At 43.1% G+C, this 13,681-nt stretch overlaps 1 protein-coding gene across 1 annotated transcript in view; it reads left to right on the forward strand.

Annotated features, from left to right (window-relative positions):
• Positions 1-13,681, forward strand: part of SYT16 (synaptotagmin 16) — a 122,474-nt gene that overhangs the window by 86,147 nt on the left and 22,646 nt on the right. Inside the window, exons 2-4 of the mRNA XM_027111762.1 lie at positions 170-382; positions 5,592-5,848; positions 11,437-11,877. Of these exons, the coding sequence (XP_026967563.1) occupies positions 170-382; positions 5,592-5,848; positions 11,437-11,877 (911 nt within the window). The remainder of the gene's footprint in view (positions 1-169; positions 383-5,591; positions 5,849-11,436; positions 11,878-13,681) is intronic.

The following is a 13,681-nucleotide window of genomic DNA, read 5'->3' on the forward strand; positions in this document are numbered from 1 at the left end:
CCAAAAAAAAAAAAAAAAAAAAAAAAAAAAAGTGCTTTGAATTCTTTCTACCCAGGTTCAGTCTGCTTTGATCCAGACTGATTGGCCATGTTCTTCTATCTCTCTGGATTATCTATCTCTGTTTTCTCATGGGCCCCGCAGGAGACTCATTGCTCTTGTTTGCTTCCAGTTAACACCTTTGGAGTTGATGAGAAGCTGCCCACATCTTCTGACAGCGACGAGGAGGTTATCAAACAATTTGAGATTTCTGTGCCCCGGTCCCAGAGTTTCCGCTCGGGAGCATCTGAGAAAGGAAAGCAGACAGGACTGGAGCATAAACCAAAACCCAGCCGCTGGCTTTCCACCCACGAAGAGGCCAGCACAGAAGTGTCTGCCTGCAAAGGTATTCTTTGCATCAAACCTTTCCTTTATCTAGACCCGGGATGTCTAATGGTAAGAACGTTTTTGAGTCACTGCACTTGCATCTAAGAGTCCAGAGAGGAGAAAGAAAAATAGGGCAGGACCCAGAGGCTGGGACAGGGCAAAAGGGCTGCTTCAAACCTCACAAGCAGCCTCGTTGCAGAGAGAAAGGATCAGACGTGCCAAAGTCTTGACCCCCACTTGTGGGATCCCTTCCTTTCTTGTAGGTTACTGCTTTGTACAGTTTGAACACTAACGACTATAACGGTATTTACCAAGCTTTGTAAAATCTTGTTGCCTTCTGACGAGGACAGAAATTTTACATAGCTGTCTGCTGACATTGCACTTCTGTGCCTTTCCTCCCATTTGGAAACGTAGAGTCTATTTTCCATATATCTATGTAACCTCAGATTTTTGAAGCCTTACTTTCGATAGTTTGTAATATTAAAACAGTAGGTGTGTTTTATCTTCCAAATAAAAATATGTGTTATAATAATATTAAATAACCTTTTTCAAACAACACATGCCTGGCACACCGTCCCTCATTCCCTGTAGTTTCTGGACCCCAGCCCGTGTGAGAATTCACGGGTCAGAGCAGGTTTTACGCCAGCCCCCATCTTCATCGTAAGTTTACCTTTCACAAAGGGAGAGGAGGACACTCAGAGGTAGGGTGAGCACAGCCTGTGACTGCGGGTGGGCCTTGTCAAGGGTCCTTCTGCCTCCCCACCATGCACACAGAAGAACCTAGGAAAAGAACAGTATGATATTTCTTAGTGCTTTCCCCAGCGAAGGTCAGGCATCTCTCCAACTCCTTTATGTCCAGAACCCTGAATAGGCACAGGACGTTGGAACAGGGAAGGGTCTGTGAAGTGTATTTGGTAAAAAGCCAGAGAAAATGTCATACTGTCCACTGTAGTGACCTGGTCTAAATGACCTGGGTTCTCTAATCTTCTTCTTTCCACTGGACCTGTGGTCCGTCCAACCAGTGGGGGCATAGTTGATCTTCCTTGTTTTTCAACACTTAGTAATAAAAAGACAAAAAGGAGAGTGCAGAATTGAGAGAAGGTAACAGAGGAGAAATTTCTGATTTGGTGATGTGGATGAGCAGGGGGAAAAGAGGAAAATTAATAAAAAGAACCCTATTTTTCAGCAGGAATATAATAATTTGCTGACCATCATGTAATTTTACTTATTGGCATGGGCCTACGTAACATTTTACTGCTCTCCTTTTTAGCCCCAGGTAAGCCAGGAGATGAACTCCCGATGTAACCAAAGCACAGTAGCAGTAGCTAATGGCCCTCTGTCATCTCCTCACCCCCTCCCCTGTTTTCTCTTTCTCTGCTGTTACATCACAGCATTCCTCTCTCTCCACTGAGACGGCAAATGTTAGCTAATGAAAGTTAATAGCAGCTGATCCCCTACAGTAGCTTGTTTAATTCTAAAGCTAATGGCCCCATTTCCCAGAAGCCCAAGTGTCTAGATTTTGATTTATACAAATGGCTGCTGTTCTGAGAGTTCTCACAAACACTCTAGCCCTCACCCTTCCTGGAATTAGCAACAACTTTTGTCATAACTGGTGCAGTTCTGAAGTTTTTGACAGATGGTGATAGAAAGGCTAAATTTTTCTCTATCGGATGGAGGAAAATGTCCACTACATTCAATGAATTACCTGTAGATTCGGGAGAAAATCATCAGGATTTTCATAGGGATGATTAACTGTGTGCTAAATTTTAGGTTATCAAATGCCATGGAAATGTTAATAGAATTTTTATTGCATGATTTTTTTTTCTGTGTCCTTTTTTTTGTTCATCTTTAGATCAATGAATTTGCATCGGCAGTAAAGAATAAGGAAAAGATTAAGCATGAACCCCAGAGAGGATCTGTTTTTTGGTGCCTATTCTCTTATCTATTTAGTTATTTTTCCCTCTACCTTAAACACAATTTTCTAAGATCAAATTTAATTGTAGACAATTGTTTCACTTAAAAAATGCATTCAAAATGTTGGACCCGTGAAATTCAAGGTCCAAACCCACGTAAAAAATCTTCATATTCCAGGCAAGTTCTCTCCTGTCCCACATATCTGATTTAGTGTTATTGTGCATTCATTGTCCCTGTATTCCTGATAATGTCAAAGAGGGTTTGAGCCAAGTGATCTGAATCAGAAGTTGTGCCTGAGGTCTTTACGCACGAAAGGTGGGCTGCAGAATAATAGCCCACTCATTGGGCTTTTTGTTTGTTTGTTTTGAGCAAAGCCTTATTTTTGCTTGTGAAATATTTAGTTCTTAGGGTGTTTCATAGAAGCTAGTCATTACCTTCCTGGTGTCATTTAAAATAGGTCAATCATCCCCAGAATCTGTGCCCACTTTTGTTTAGGATGGTGTATCAAGCAAGATTGTATCAATCAGATATGAAGGGGATTTCAGGGTGAGATAGATAGATAGATAGATAGATAGATATTATATTTCAAGAGATTTATTGCAAAGAAGTGACTTACGCGATTGTAGGGGCTGTGTCGGCCACTGGAATACGCAGCTCTGAAATCCACAGGACAGGCTGCTGGGAAGGATAGGCTGAAACTCTCAGGAAGGAGATGAAGCTTCAGTCCATAGATGAAATTGCTTCTCCTCCAGGGATGCCTAAGTTCTCCTCTTAAGGCCTTTCAATGGACTGATTATGTAGTATAATCCCCTCTACGGAAAGTCAGTTGCTTAAGGGCTTTAATTACACCTACAACACGCCTTCACAGTAACTCCTAAATTACTGTTTGATTGAATAATTGAGGCCTATAGCCAAGTTGACACGTAAAACTGACGATCACAGATGGTTAGCAAAAGTATTGGTATATGGGTGATGGAGGGAGGGGTCTGGGAGTAGAAAGAAAGTAATTGGATAATAGGTTTACACTCCATCAAAATGGGATATGAACTAAAAATGTTCCTCTACTAAAATAAATATGGTTGATGTGACATACTTATGCCCTGTAATTTCTAAGAAGCCAGGATACATTTCTCGACAGGCAATTACTTTTCCATATGTGTTTAAGGTGACATGACCTTCTTTAACTTAAAGCACAGGAAGACTGCTTTATGTAACAGTGAATCACCTTTCCCCTTACCCCTCCTTGCAACTTGACTTGTCCCCCAGATTTGCCTTTCTAATTCGTTCCTTGCTTGTCTGTCAAGGAAAATGGTTTGTTACATTAATATAGTTCTTATGTTTTTCAGTTATGAATAGCTTTTCAAGGCTTTAATGTAGCTTTTGAAAATTCCATTATTACTGATCTAAGTATTATCACCGTAGGAGTTGAAGTCATGAGACAATTTTATGGGGGTAATTTCTTGGCAAAGTTAGATTTTGTGCTGAGATCCTGCTGGGTGCTACACACGTTGATGAATGACCCACTGTTTAATAGGACATTTTAGTGTTCGTGTGTGTGAGGAATGGATGGGCTAATTAGAGCCTGAGAGAAAATTCTGCTTTGTGTTATGGGGTTTTTGCATATGGAATACCCCTCGTTCTGTCATTTTCTGTGGCCATTTTTAAGGGCGTTTGCCAAATAACGGAAAATGTGAATGTAAAGATGTTAGGTGCCCTATGACAGAGCTTCCAAGAGGCCTGAAATGAGTTATTAAGAATAACAGGGCAGATGGGGAACATCTCAATGGCTTGCCATGGTTTGGCAAAATCCCAAATCAGGAGTCTGAAGTTGTGCCCTGAAAACCAAGTCTTCCCAAAGATGTTTTTATATGGTCTGCATAGGGTGATAACGTATTTTAAAATTTGGGTGTTTATTGTAGGTGGGTCATATATTGTCTGCTAAACCACTGTCACCACCACTCGATATTGCTGCACACCTGACTGTTTCAAATATTTTTTATCTGCCTAGCATTTAAAGTTATTTGAGATTTAGTAAAACCCAGTGGTAGATAAAGACTATGCAGTATACAGATGTGGCTTAGCGCCTTCAAGGACGTTATGTTTTAGCTCGGATTTTAAGACCAACTATGGGAGCAATTGCTATCATACAGTGTGTAAATAAGAGCTGAATTTACCATATATACTTTGTCATCCTCACTAATCCTGTCTATATCTCTAATTTTCTATCATCCTGGGATGGGGCCCACTGGAGAAGAGTAGAGGCCCAAGAGATACGACATCGTTGTCTACTTTCTGGATGTGGAAGCAAGTTAGGGTGAAAGCTGTTGCTTAGGGAGACCCTGTCAGTTTTTCCTTATTATCTGAGGGTAACCTGGACACTGAGGAAGAGGAAGGGGATGAAGAGAAAGAGAATAGGATGACACGAAGCCTGAGAAAGACACTGAGCCTGAAGGAGTCAGGGAAGATTCAGGAGTTGTTGGGGCTTTGGATGGACAGGAGGAAAGGACAGGAGGGAGGGCTTGAGGACCGCTGTGAACCAAAATACACAGCTAACATTTTCATGGACCTGTGAGACCACAGGTGTCTGTGAGTTGGGAGGTAGTATAGCAAATGGGATTTGCTGGGTTGGTTGAGGCCAGACAGGTCAGCAAGGCTAAAATTTATGGGAGGGCTGGTGGTTGCCAGGCAGATATTATTTCATGTGTCCACAATGACTCTCTGATGGCTTTTATCATCATTTTATAGATAAGAAAACAAAGGTTAAGGCAGTTCAAATGTTGTTCAGGTTCTTAATGCAGAGCTAGGATTTAAACTCAGATCATATGAATCCAGGTCCAGTGTTCTTTCCATGGAGTAAGTAGAGAACTTTTTGCTTGAGAGAACCACTGAAGCCTTTTGAGCAGAGGGTGATATGGCGAACGTGGAAGAGAGACGGAAGAATGGTAAAGCCAGGAAAACATATGATCTCTATAGCTGATTACCATTCTTGCTTTCTAGATTCATCCCGAAGGTCCTGTGGTCATTAGCTCCAACCAAATGCTAATGTGTTTATTTTATCCACATAATACTCATCCTTTATACTCATATTATTATAAAGCATTAAACCTTCTTGTACCCTACATAATGAACTAATGGGTTTCGATTTTATGGACCAAATTTATCTACCATATAGATGAAAGTATGTTTCTGCAGGTGTTGTTTAGTGAGTTTGTTTTTGCAGACTTGACTGGTGTAGTTGCTACTGCTCATTTTCTCTAGATAAAAAGGTGAAACATGATAATATATTTGAAAGAGTTTCCTTTTTGTAAATTTAGGTTTGGATGGAGCCAGCCAACTGACTTATTCTGAGAATCTGTCTTATGGCGAAGATGACCCCATCTCTGCCCACTCACAGTCCCCTCGTGAGGTGGGGGACACCAGGCACCATGGCACATCTCCCCAAGAGACCCGCGTGGTCCGCAGCCTCAGCCGGCAGTCCACACAGGGCAGCTTGGAGATGGAGACAGCTTTTAATAACCGGAGATTTGAAGATTCCTATGCCACTGACAGCTCCTCCGTGTGGAGTCCAGAGGCAAGTTGTTTGTTTTCCATTTTTTTCTTGCTCGAGTATTGTGTGCTCTCTGGTTGGTCGTTCTCCTTACCCTCCCCTCTCCCTTCCCCATTTTCCTTCCCCCCCCCCCGCTTCTTTCTCCCCTCCTCCATCCCTCAAGAAAAACTTTCTCCAAAAGAAGGAAGCATTGCTTTGAAGAACAAACATCTTAAGAGCCTTTAATGGAAATATATTTTTTGTTCAGATGACCAAGGCCCAGCCCTTATGTGTGCCAATAAAAGAATCATATATAAGTGGAATCTATCAAAATGGAAGAATAAAAAGAAGCATGGTGGCAGAATGAACCCAGCAGCCATCAGGCTTCTTTTTTATATATATAACGGGTTTTCAGTTCTTTAGGGAGACTGGATTATTTCCTTCGTGGTTTCAATTAAATGGAGTTTATTTTTATTTACACCAAATCTTGAGTTATGATTCTTTGCATGTGAGAATTATTCGAAAATGAAACTAAAATACAATGCCCCTGCAAATGAGATTATACAAGATATCATGAGGAAGATCTTACAGTATGAACATATTTGTTAGCTCCGAACTGAATTGAAGATCTAGGCGATGGCATTAGTCTATCATGATCCTCTGGCCATTGACTTTGCTTTTTGGATAAATCTCTGATAAAAGACACGTCGTCTAAATTTCTTTTTCAATTGAAACTTACTCTCGAATATGCCTAAACACCCAGAAGTATGACTGGAGGTGACGATGATAGAAACTACCATTTTTGAGCAATTACTATGTGTCAGGCACCGTGATAAGAATTTACAAACATTGTTTTACCTTACAGGCACTTATGGTTATTCTTTATTAGCTAGACCCCTCTGATTATGATTCTGTGACATTAAGAGATATTAAATAGTGGTGTCTAGTACCTACTTTGAAATTAATTTTGATGAAATAAGTCACGTAACTCTATGAAACTTTTAATTTGTGCGAACAGAGGAAGGAGAAGGGTGGATGGATTTTGTTAGTATAAGTCTGACTGAGAAAAGAAACAGGACGCATCTCTTATTAGGACCTGGACTGTCATAAACACCAAATGCTCAAATGCTTCTCCAAATCAAGGAGAAGAAAAATAATCACAGATAGTTATGTTTCAAAGCCTGACTGCTAAGGCACTGGGGCATGTAGAGAGCGCCTAAGGAGATGGCACAGGTGCATGTGTGCCTGGGTGTTGTGTTACTGCTGAGGACCGGAAGTGGCCACACAGATAGGTGGCTTGTGGCTGGTTAAAAGCAAACCTTCATACAGAGACCCTCAAAGCTATCAACCTTATACGTTTTGTAAAAAAAATTGTGCTTCCCTACCAGTTTACTGCCAAGAGTCATATCACATCCCACACACTAACATTTAATGTTTAAAAATACTATTCTTTTTGGCTCTCTCGCCACAACAACAAAACGGAACTGTTTACCTGCCTATTGACAGTCTCTCCCCTTGATAACTGTACCATTAGCCTTGGAATCGCTTTCTCCAGGTAACCTCCCATTTACCTGCCTCATGGAGCTTTAGTAGAAGATTTGGTGTTGAGGGCACTAAATGTTCTCAGACTCCAAAAATACCCAGACATCTCTGTGTGCTCCATTCAACCTCCTATCTATTTTGAGACAAAAACTGTAATTTGGTGCTCCTACAGTAGAACCTCAGATGCAGCTCGGAGGCAGTTCCCGTAAATGCCTGCGTTGCAGGCTTAGCTCGCCTTTTAAGAATTGATTTATTTGCCTCTTAGCTGTATTAAGAAGCCTGTCTTCCCCTGCGTATCTGGCATCGGGAACACACTGTGGGTCTGTTTACTTTGGGCCACACAGATGACATTAACACTATCTTGCTAAAACAGAAAGCCTTTCGGTTTGATAGAAAATCTTTATATCTTCATGGGTTTTGACAATGTGACACAAGTATTCCCATCGTAAAGAAAAACCCAGGATACGAGAGCTAAAGGAATCATTTATTTTGCCTCAGAAGGGAACTAACTGGTCATGCAGTGTGACTACCTGTTAGGCTGATGGGTTTGCAAGCCCTGCTCTTCTCTGCCGGAAACGGCTGTCGACTTTTTCCTGCAGACCTAAGGCTTGGCAGGGAAGACGATGGGAGGGTGGCTGGTGATTTTGAGTGCACAGAGAGGCAGCTGTCCCACTTTTCATCTCCGCTTTCCACTGATTAACTGATTGGCCTTGAGAAGTTAATTAAAATCTGCCAAATGGGGATAAAAATGAAGAGATTTTTGCCTCGCAGGAAGGTCAGATGGATTAGTGGTATTAACAGTACCCACAAGAGGAGCGCCTTTAGTTGCCTGGTGATAGGTAGAGTGTGTTGAAATAATTAATTGCTATAAAAATATCAGCCTTCACAAATCTTGGTCTCAGATCAGCCCAGGAAGGGGCCACAAAGCCCAGTTTTCACGGACCACAGCTTGGACTGTCCCCATCCAGAGCCTGGCCATTGCCTGGAGTGGCGTCAGATTCAAGTTTCGTAGGACAGTTATTTAAGACCCTTTCCCCAGGACTTCACCACAAACCTGCAGATGGAGTGAGCACTTATCTGAACAGAGAGCCTGATAGATAAGTGGGAAGATGCTTATTAACTAGGATATTTTAACCTTGGCATTGAAGTTGATGACAAAACTAGGAACTGTTAGTTAATATCAAGAGCAGGGGCCTAAAAGGATATGAAATTCAAAGTAGTGTGTGTTTCCAGCTCCCAACTTCCAGTAAGTTGGAAGTTTCCAACTTCCAATAAGATGTGTCCATCTTATCCCCTCTTCATCTCACACACTTACTATACTTATAAATAGCTAGGGTGAAAGGTTTGTGGGGGAAGAAGGTAAACATCATGGTTCCCCGTAAAGCTTGGGACTTTGAGCATTAATACTGGTGAATCCTGGGTAATTCTGGCTGGGCATATGATACTGGGGGCAAGGAGTTAAGTTATTTAGCCATTCTAAGCCTTAGTTTCCTCTCCCATAAAATGAAGATATTGAAATACCTACCTCATTAGGTTAATATGAATGTCTAAAAAGATGTTTCTGGGGCTTCCCTGGTGGCGCAGTGGTTGAGAGTCCGCCTGCCGATGCAGGGGACACGGGTTCACGCCCTGGTCCGGGAAGATCCCACATGCCACGGAGGGGCTGGGCCCGTAAGCCATGGCCGCTGAGCCTGCGCGTCCGGAGCCTGTGCTCCGCAACGGGAGAGGCCACAACAGTGAGAAGCCCGCGTACCACAAAAAAAAAAAAAAAAAAAAAAAGATGTTTCTTAGCTGGATTTCCCAAAAGCAGAGCCTACTTTGTTAGGACATGCAATTCCCGGCAACAAGAGTGAAGGACGAGGAGAGTGAGGCAGGGAAGGTAGAGCCGGTATGAGAATGTCTAATGGAGTTGGCTACCACTAATTGTGACTCATGGCTTGCTCTTGTGAAACCATACCCTAAGAAGCTGTATAAACTAGTCTCAGGACATCTGTCCAAGGGGAGAAAAATTTACTGCATGGGGCATTAACACCACCACCCCACCCCCCAACTCTGGACTTTATATACATGAGTGCCAAGCAGGATTCTGTAAATTTCCAAGCCTTTACATCAAAGGAGAGGCCTGTGGTGGGAGCTGAGAGTTACCTTGCAGGGGAGGGAGGCAAGACTTTGTTGCATTGTGCCAGGGAGAAGCCACTTAGAGCCCAGACAGCCTGTAGGGGAAAATGGAACAGGAGGGGAGGCCAAGAAGTTCTGAAGTGCATAAGAGTGGGCTTTTACAGTCCATAAAGGGTTTAGTGTGGTACCTGGCATAAGGGAGGGCTTAGTGGATGTTAGCTGTAACTACTTATGGTCCAGCAAGCAATATGGAGATGACCAAAGGTAGGCTAAAATAGATGGGAGTTTGAACGGAAGACTGTGACTTGGTTTTTGAGTTAGCCTAACTCCTTGGAGACTTGCTTCTAATATTATATCTACACTAGTCAGTTGTATTCAGAAGTCTCTATAGCAACCACTTTTATCACTTGAAACTAAGTACCTCTGAATAGAAACACTCGCACATGAATGCATGCTCAGAGGAAAGGATGTAAAAAGCTTCCCTTATTTTGCAAGAAGCCTAAATTTTCGTGGTAGATTAATGTGAATCTTAAAAGAGAGGGCAATTATTAGATGTCTACTATGTGTCAAGTCCTTTAATTTTCACAGCAACCTTATAAAGTAGGTATCATCCCCCTTTTGCTGTTGAGGAAAACAGAAAGTGAGAAGGATTAAATAATTTGCCCAATGTCCTAAAGGTTGTAAGTGATGGACCTGGGATTCCTAAGCACGTCTCATTCCAGAGAACCATGCACTTTTTCACCTAGATCTATGGGAAAGTTTCATTGATGAACATGCATTTTTGAAGTGTATCATTATATTTTTAAAAACAAAGAGTTCTTTGAATTAGCAAAGTTGGTGTTCGGTTACATAAAGAAGAACTGCTTCTGATTTACAATAAGAATCAAACCAAAGTTTAGTTATGAGTAAGAGGCATGCCTTCAGAGGAAAAAAATCAAATTATGTTGACATTAGTAATAGTTTGTTAGAGGGTGGTTCATTATAGTAAAGTAAATGTAGTTCAGCTCAGTTTTCTCAGGGAGGTCATCGGATCTGACTGGCTGAGGTGAACTGCTGTCTAAAAGTGTATTTCATAATGAGGGGCCGTGTTTGAAAATAAGTAGTATCAGTCCAGCGATGGGAATAGATACCTATGGAGGCTGGTCTGAGCCGGGTATTTCCCCACATCTATTAAAATCTCACAACAACACTCTATCAAGCAGGTACCTTGATGCTCATTTTTCAGCTGGAGTACAGAGCAACTGGACTGTTTGGCCATGGCCAAAAAGCTAGTCAATTGTAGAGTTATGATTTCAACCCAGGTGTTCTGTCTCCAGGGTTTAAACACTTGCTATTCCAAGAGTGATTTGAGTCCAGCTGAGACATCCTTGTGGCCTGAGAAATGCAGAATCTCAGGCCTGACCCCAGTCCTACTGAATCAGAATTCCCAGATGATTCAAGTCCACTCGGATGTTTGAGAAGCTCTGTCCTGAACATTTTCTGCCACGTAGATTGAAAATCTACTGAAGGATCACCTGTCTGTGACCCCCATTAGGATCCTTATCTGCAGGAGGTCCTGGCTCAGAGAGCACAGGCCCAGGCTGAACCGTTTCTCCTGGGCACTTGAGGAAGTTACCTTTTGGCAGGTGCATAATTGACTAGTTTTAGACTTAGTATCTCAGTTGGTTTCAATGATAGTGGTCAATTGTGTTTTTTTGAGAGGCAGTGTAGAGGAAAGCACTTTGCAAAATATAAAAGCTTTGTTCATTCATTCCAAAAGCATTCATGAAGGCTTACCATGTGCCCAGTGCTGTACCCTCAAAGGATTCACAGTCCAGTGGAGAGAGAGACCAGGAAACAGACCTTTCTAATGTTTAGGGATATATGGTAACAGTCCAAAAGAATGAGGTTCTGAAGAGGCACAGAGGGGCACCATCTTTCCACGATGTATTAGGCATTGCTCCATTCCTAATCTTTCCCTCTGTCTGCAACAGGAACAGGATGCAACCAATTTTCAAGTGCCATCTGGGGTCCCGGAGCCCATCTCAAAATGTGGTGGCCTGGATGTCATCTTCGAATATAGAGCTGCCAGCCAGAAGCTCACAGTGACCATCGTAAGAGCACAGGGCCTCCCAGATAAGGACCGAAGTGGCATCAACTCCTGGCAAGTGCATGTCGTGCTGCTGCCCAGTAAGAAACAGAGGGGCAGGACGAACATACAGAGAGGGCCCAACCCCGTCTTCAAGGAGAAAGTCACCTTCGCCAAGCTGGAGCCCAGAGATGTGGCTGCTTGTGCTGTCCGCTTCCGCCTGTACGCCACCCGCAAGATGACCTGGGAGAGAATGATGGGCGAGAGGCTCTTCTATCTCAGCCACCTGCACCAAGAAGGGGAAATGAAAGTGACTCTGGTTCTGGAGCCAAGAAGTAATATCATTGTGAGTATGTTAAATGGTGCCGCTAATGACGCACTACGTTTGAGGATCTGGAATCGTCAGCCCTTGATTTAGTACATTCAGCCCGTGAATTCAAACACCTTAATTTAATTTTCCATTTGGCTCTCCTCATCCTTCTGAGACATGATCTGCATTTCACAGTACAATGGGTTTTCTTTTTTTGTGTGTGCCCATAGTCGCTGTAACCTGATGGATGTGTTCTCTGTCCATTTTAGGAAATGACAGCAGCATTGTGAAGGAGGGCACGGGGAAACTGGGAGAGGTTTTTTGGCCTTCTCGTTAGTTGATAAGTGGTCCTACCACCCATCCCCCTGCCCTGACCCCAGCATGCATCATGATGCATCTCAGAGATGATGGGACTTTCAAGGTGAGGTCCTTAACAGGTATGCCTACGTAGGCTGCATAGGAAGCCCTGAACTCCAGCCACTTCTAAGACCTTCCATTTATATGACTGGGCTTCTCCCACATGCCCCGTCCTCTGTGTCCCTCAGATTGCAAAATAATACAGCACAGCTTTTATATCTACAAGATGGGTAACCCTCTCTTCCCATGGGTTATATGTCATCCAGTGTGAGGATCTCCTTTTAAAAATCACATAAAAGATCGGGTAACTATCTTGGGCTCTTGGACAAATAAGTCATCCATTCCAAAATGTTTGCTGAGTACCAATTATATGTCAGGTGCCGTATAGGCAGAGGGGATGCAGGAAAGAACAAAACAGGTGATGCCCTCATGGAGCATACAGTGTGGTGGAGGAGGGTGACAAAAGACAAACTGGGGTAGGTAAAGAGAGAGAGGCAGAGGCTGCTGCTGCTTTAGAAGGTCAGAGAAAGTATCTTTCAGGTGGTGATACGAGAGAACTCAAGGAATCGAGGGAGCCAGACTGGGTGCCATGTGGAGGACGGGGATTCCAGACAGAGGGGCTGGCATATGCAGACATCAGGAGGTGGGAAAGAGCTTGACTTGTCTGAGGAAGGGGAAAGGAGCCAGAAAGGCCAGAGTGCGCTGATGGGAGATCCAGCCACTTACATTTTTAATAGATGTCTCAAAATTCATATCTCCAGACTCGAAATCCTGATTTTTGCCTCACTAAATCTATTTTACCTGCAGTCTTTCCATCTTGATTAAAGGCAATCTCGTGCATTTAATTGCTCAGGTCAAAAATCTTAAAAGTCACTTGTGACTTCTCTCCTTTGCACCTGAAATCCTACTGGCTCTATCTTGAAAATCTAAGCAGAGCTTGACTTCGGCTGCATTACTGAAATGGCCTCCTAGTCGTCTCCCTGCTTCCGTCGTTGCCCTCTATAGACTATTCCCAACACTGGGGCCAGAAAGAGCCTTTTAAAACATAAGCCAGATCATGTCTCATCTCTGTTCAAATCCCTCTTTTTTCTTAAGCTCTGAATAGAGTGTTTCTGAAATCCTGGGAGACAGAAGCCACAGGAGGTCAGAGGAATCCTGCACCATAAAGCATAAGGATAGGTATTATTACACCCCTGTTTCTCTGTGCCGGCCCTGGGCCCTGTGCTGGAGGCACAGAGTTGAGTGGGGGAAATGAGCCAGTGTGAAAGAACCTTGAAGGTAAAAATTCCCCCATTCACCAGTTATTTGTTGAGCATGATTATAAGCTACACACTGGGCCATGCCCTGTGGACTGGGGGATTTATAAGGTTGAGAATTTGATGCGAGAGGCAAGCTGTGCAGTGACAGGTGCCACAGTGGACACTTCTGCACAAGCCCAGGGGAGGGGGTGGCCCTCACCCCAAACTAGGCAAATATTTCATTG

The sequence above is a fragment of the Aethalodelphis obliquidens genome, unplaced genomic scaffold (assembly GCF_003676395.1).
Source record: "Aethalodelphis obliquidens isolate GAN/ISIS:26980383/991018 unplaced genomic scaffold, ASM367639v1 scaffold10, whole genome shotgun sequence".
NCBI classification, from domain to species: Eukaryota; Metazoa; Chordata; class Mammalia; order Artiodactyla; family Delphinidae; genus Aethalodelphis; species Aethalodelphis obliquidens.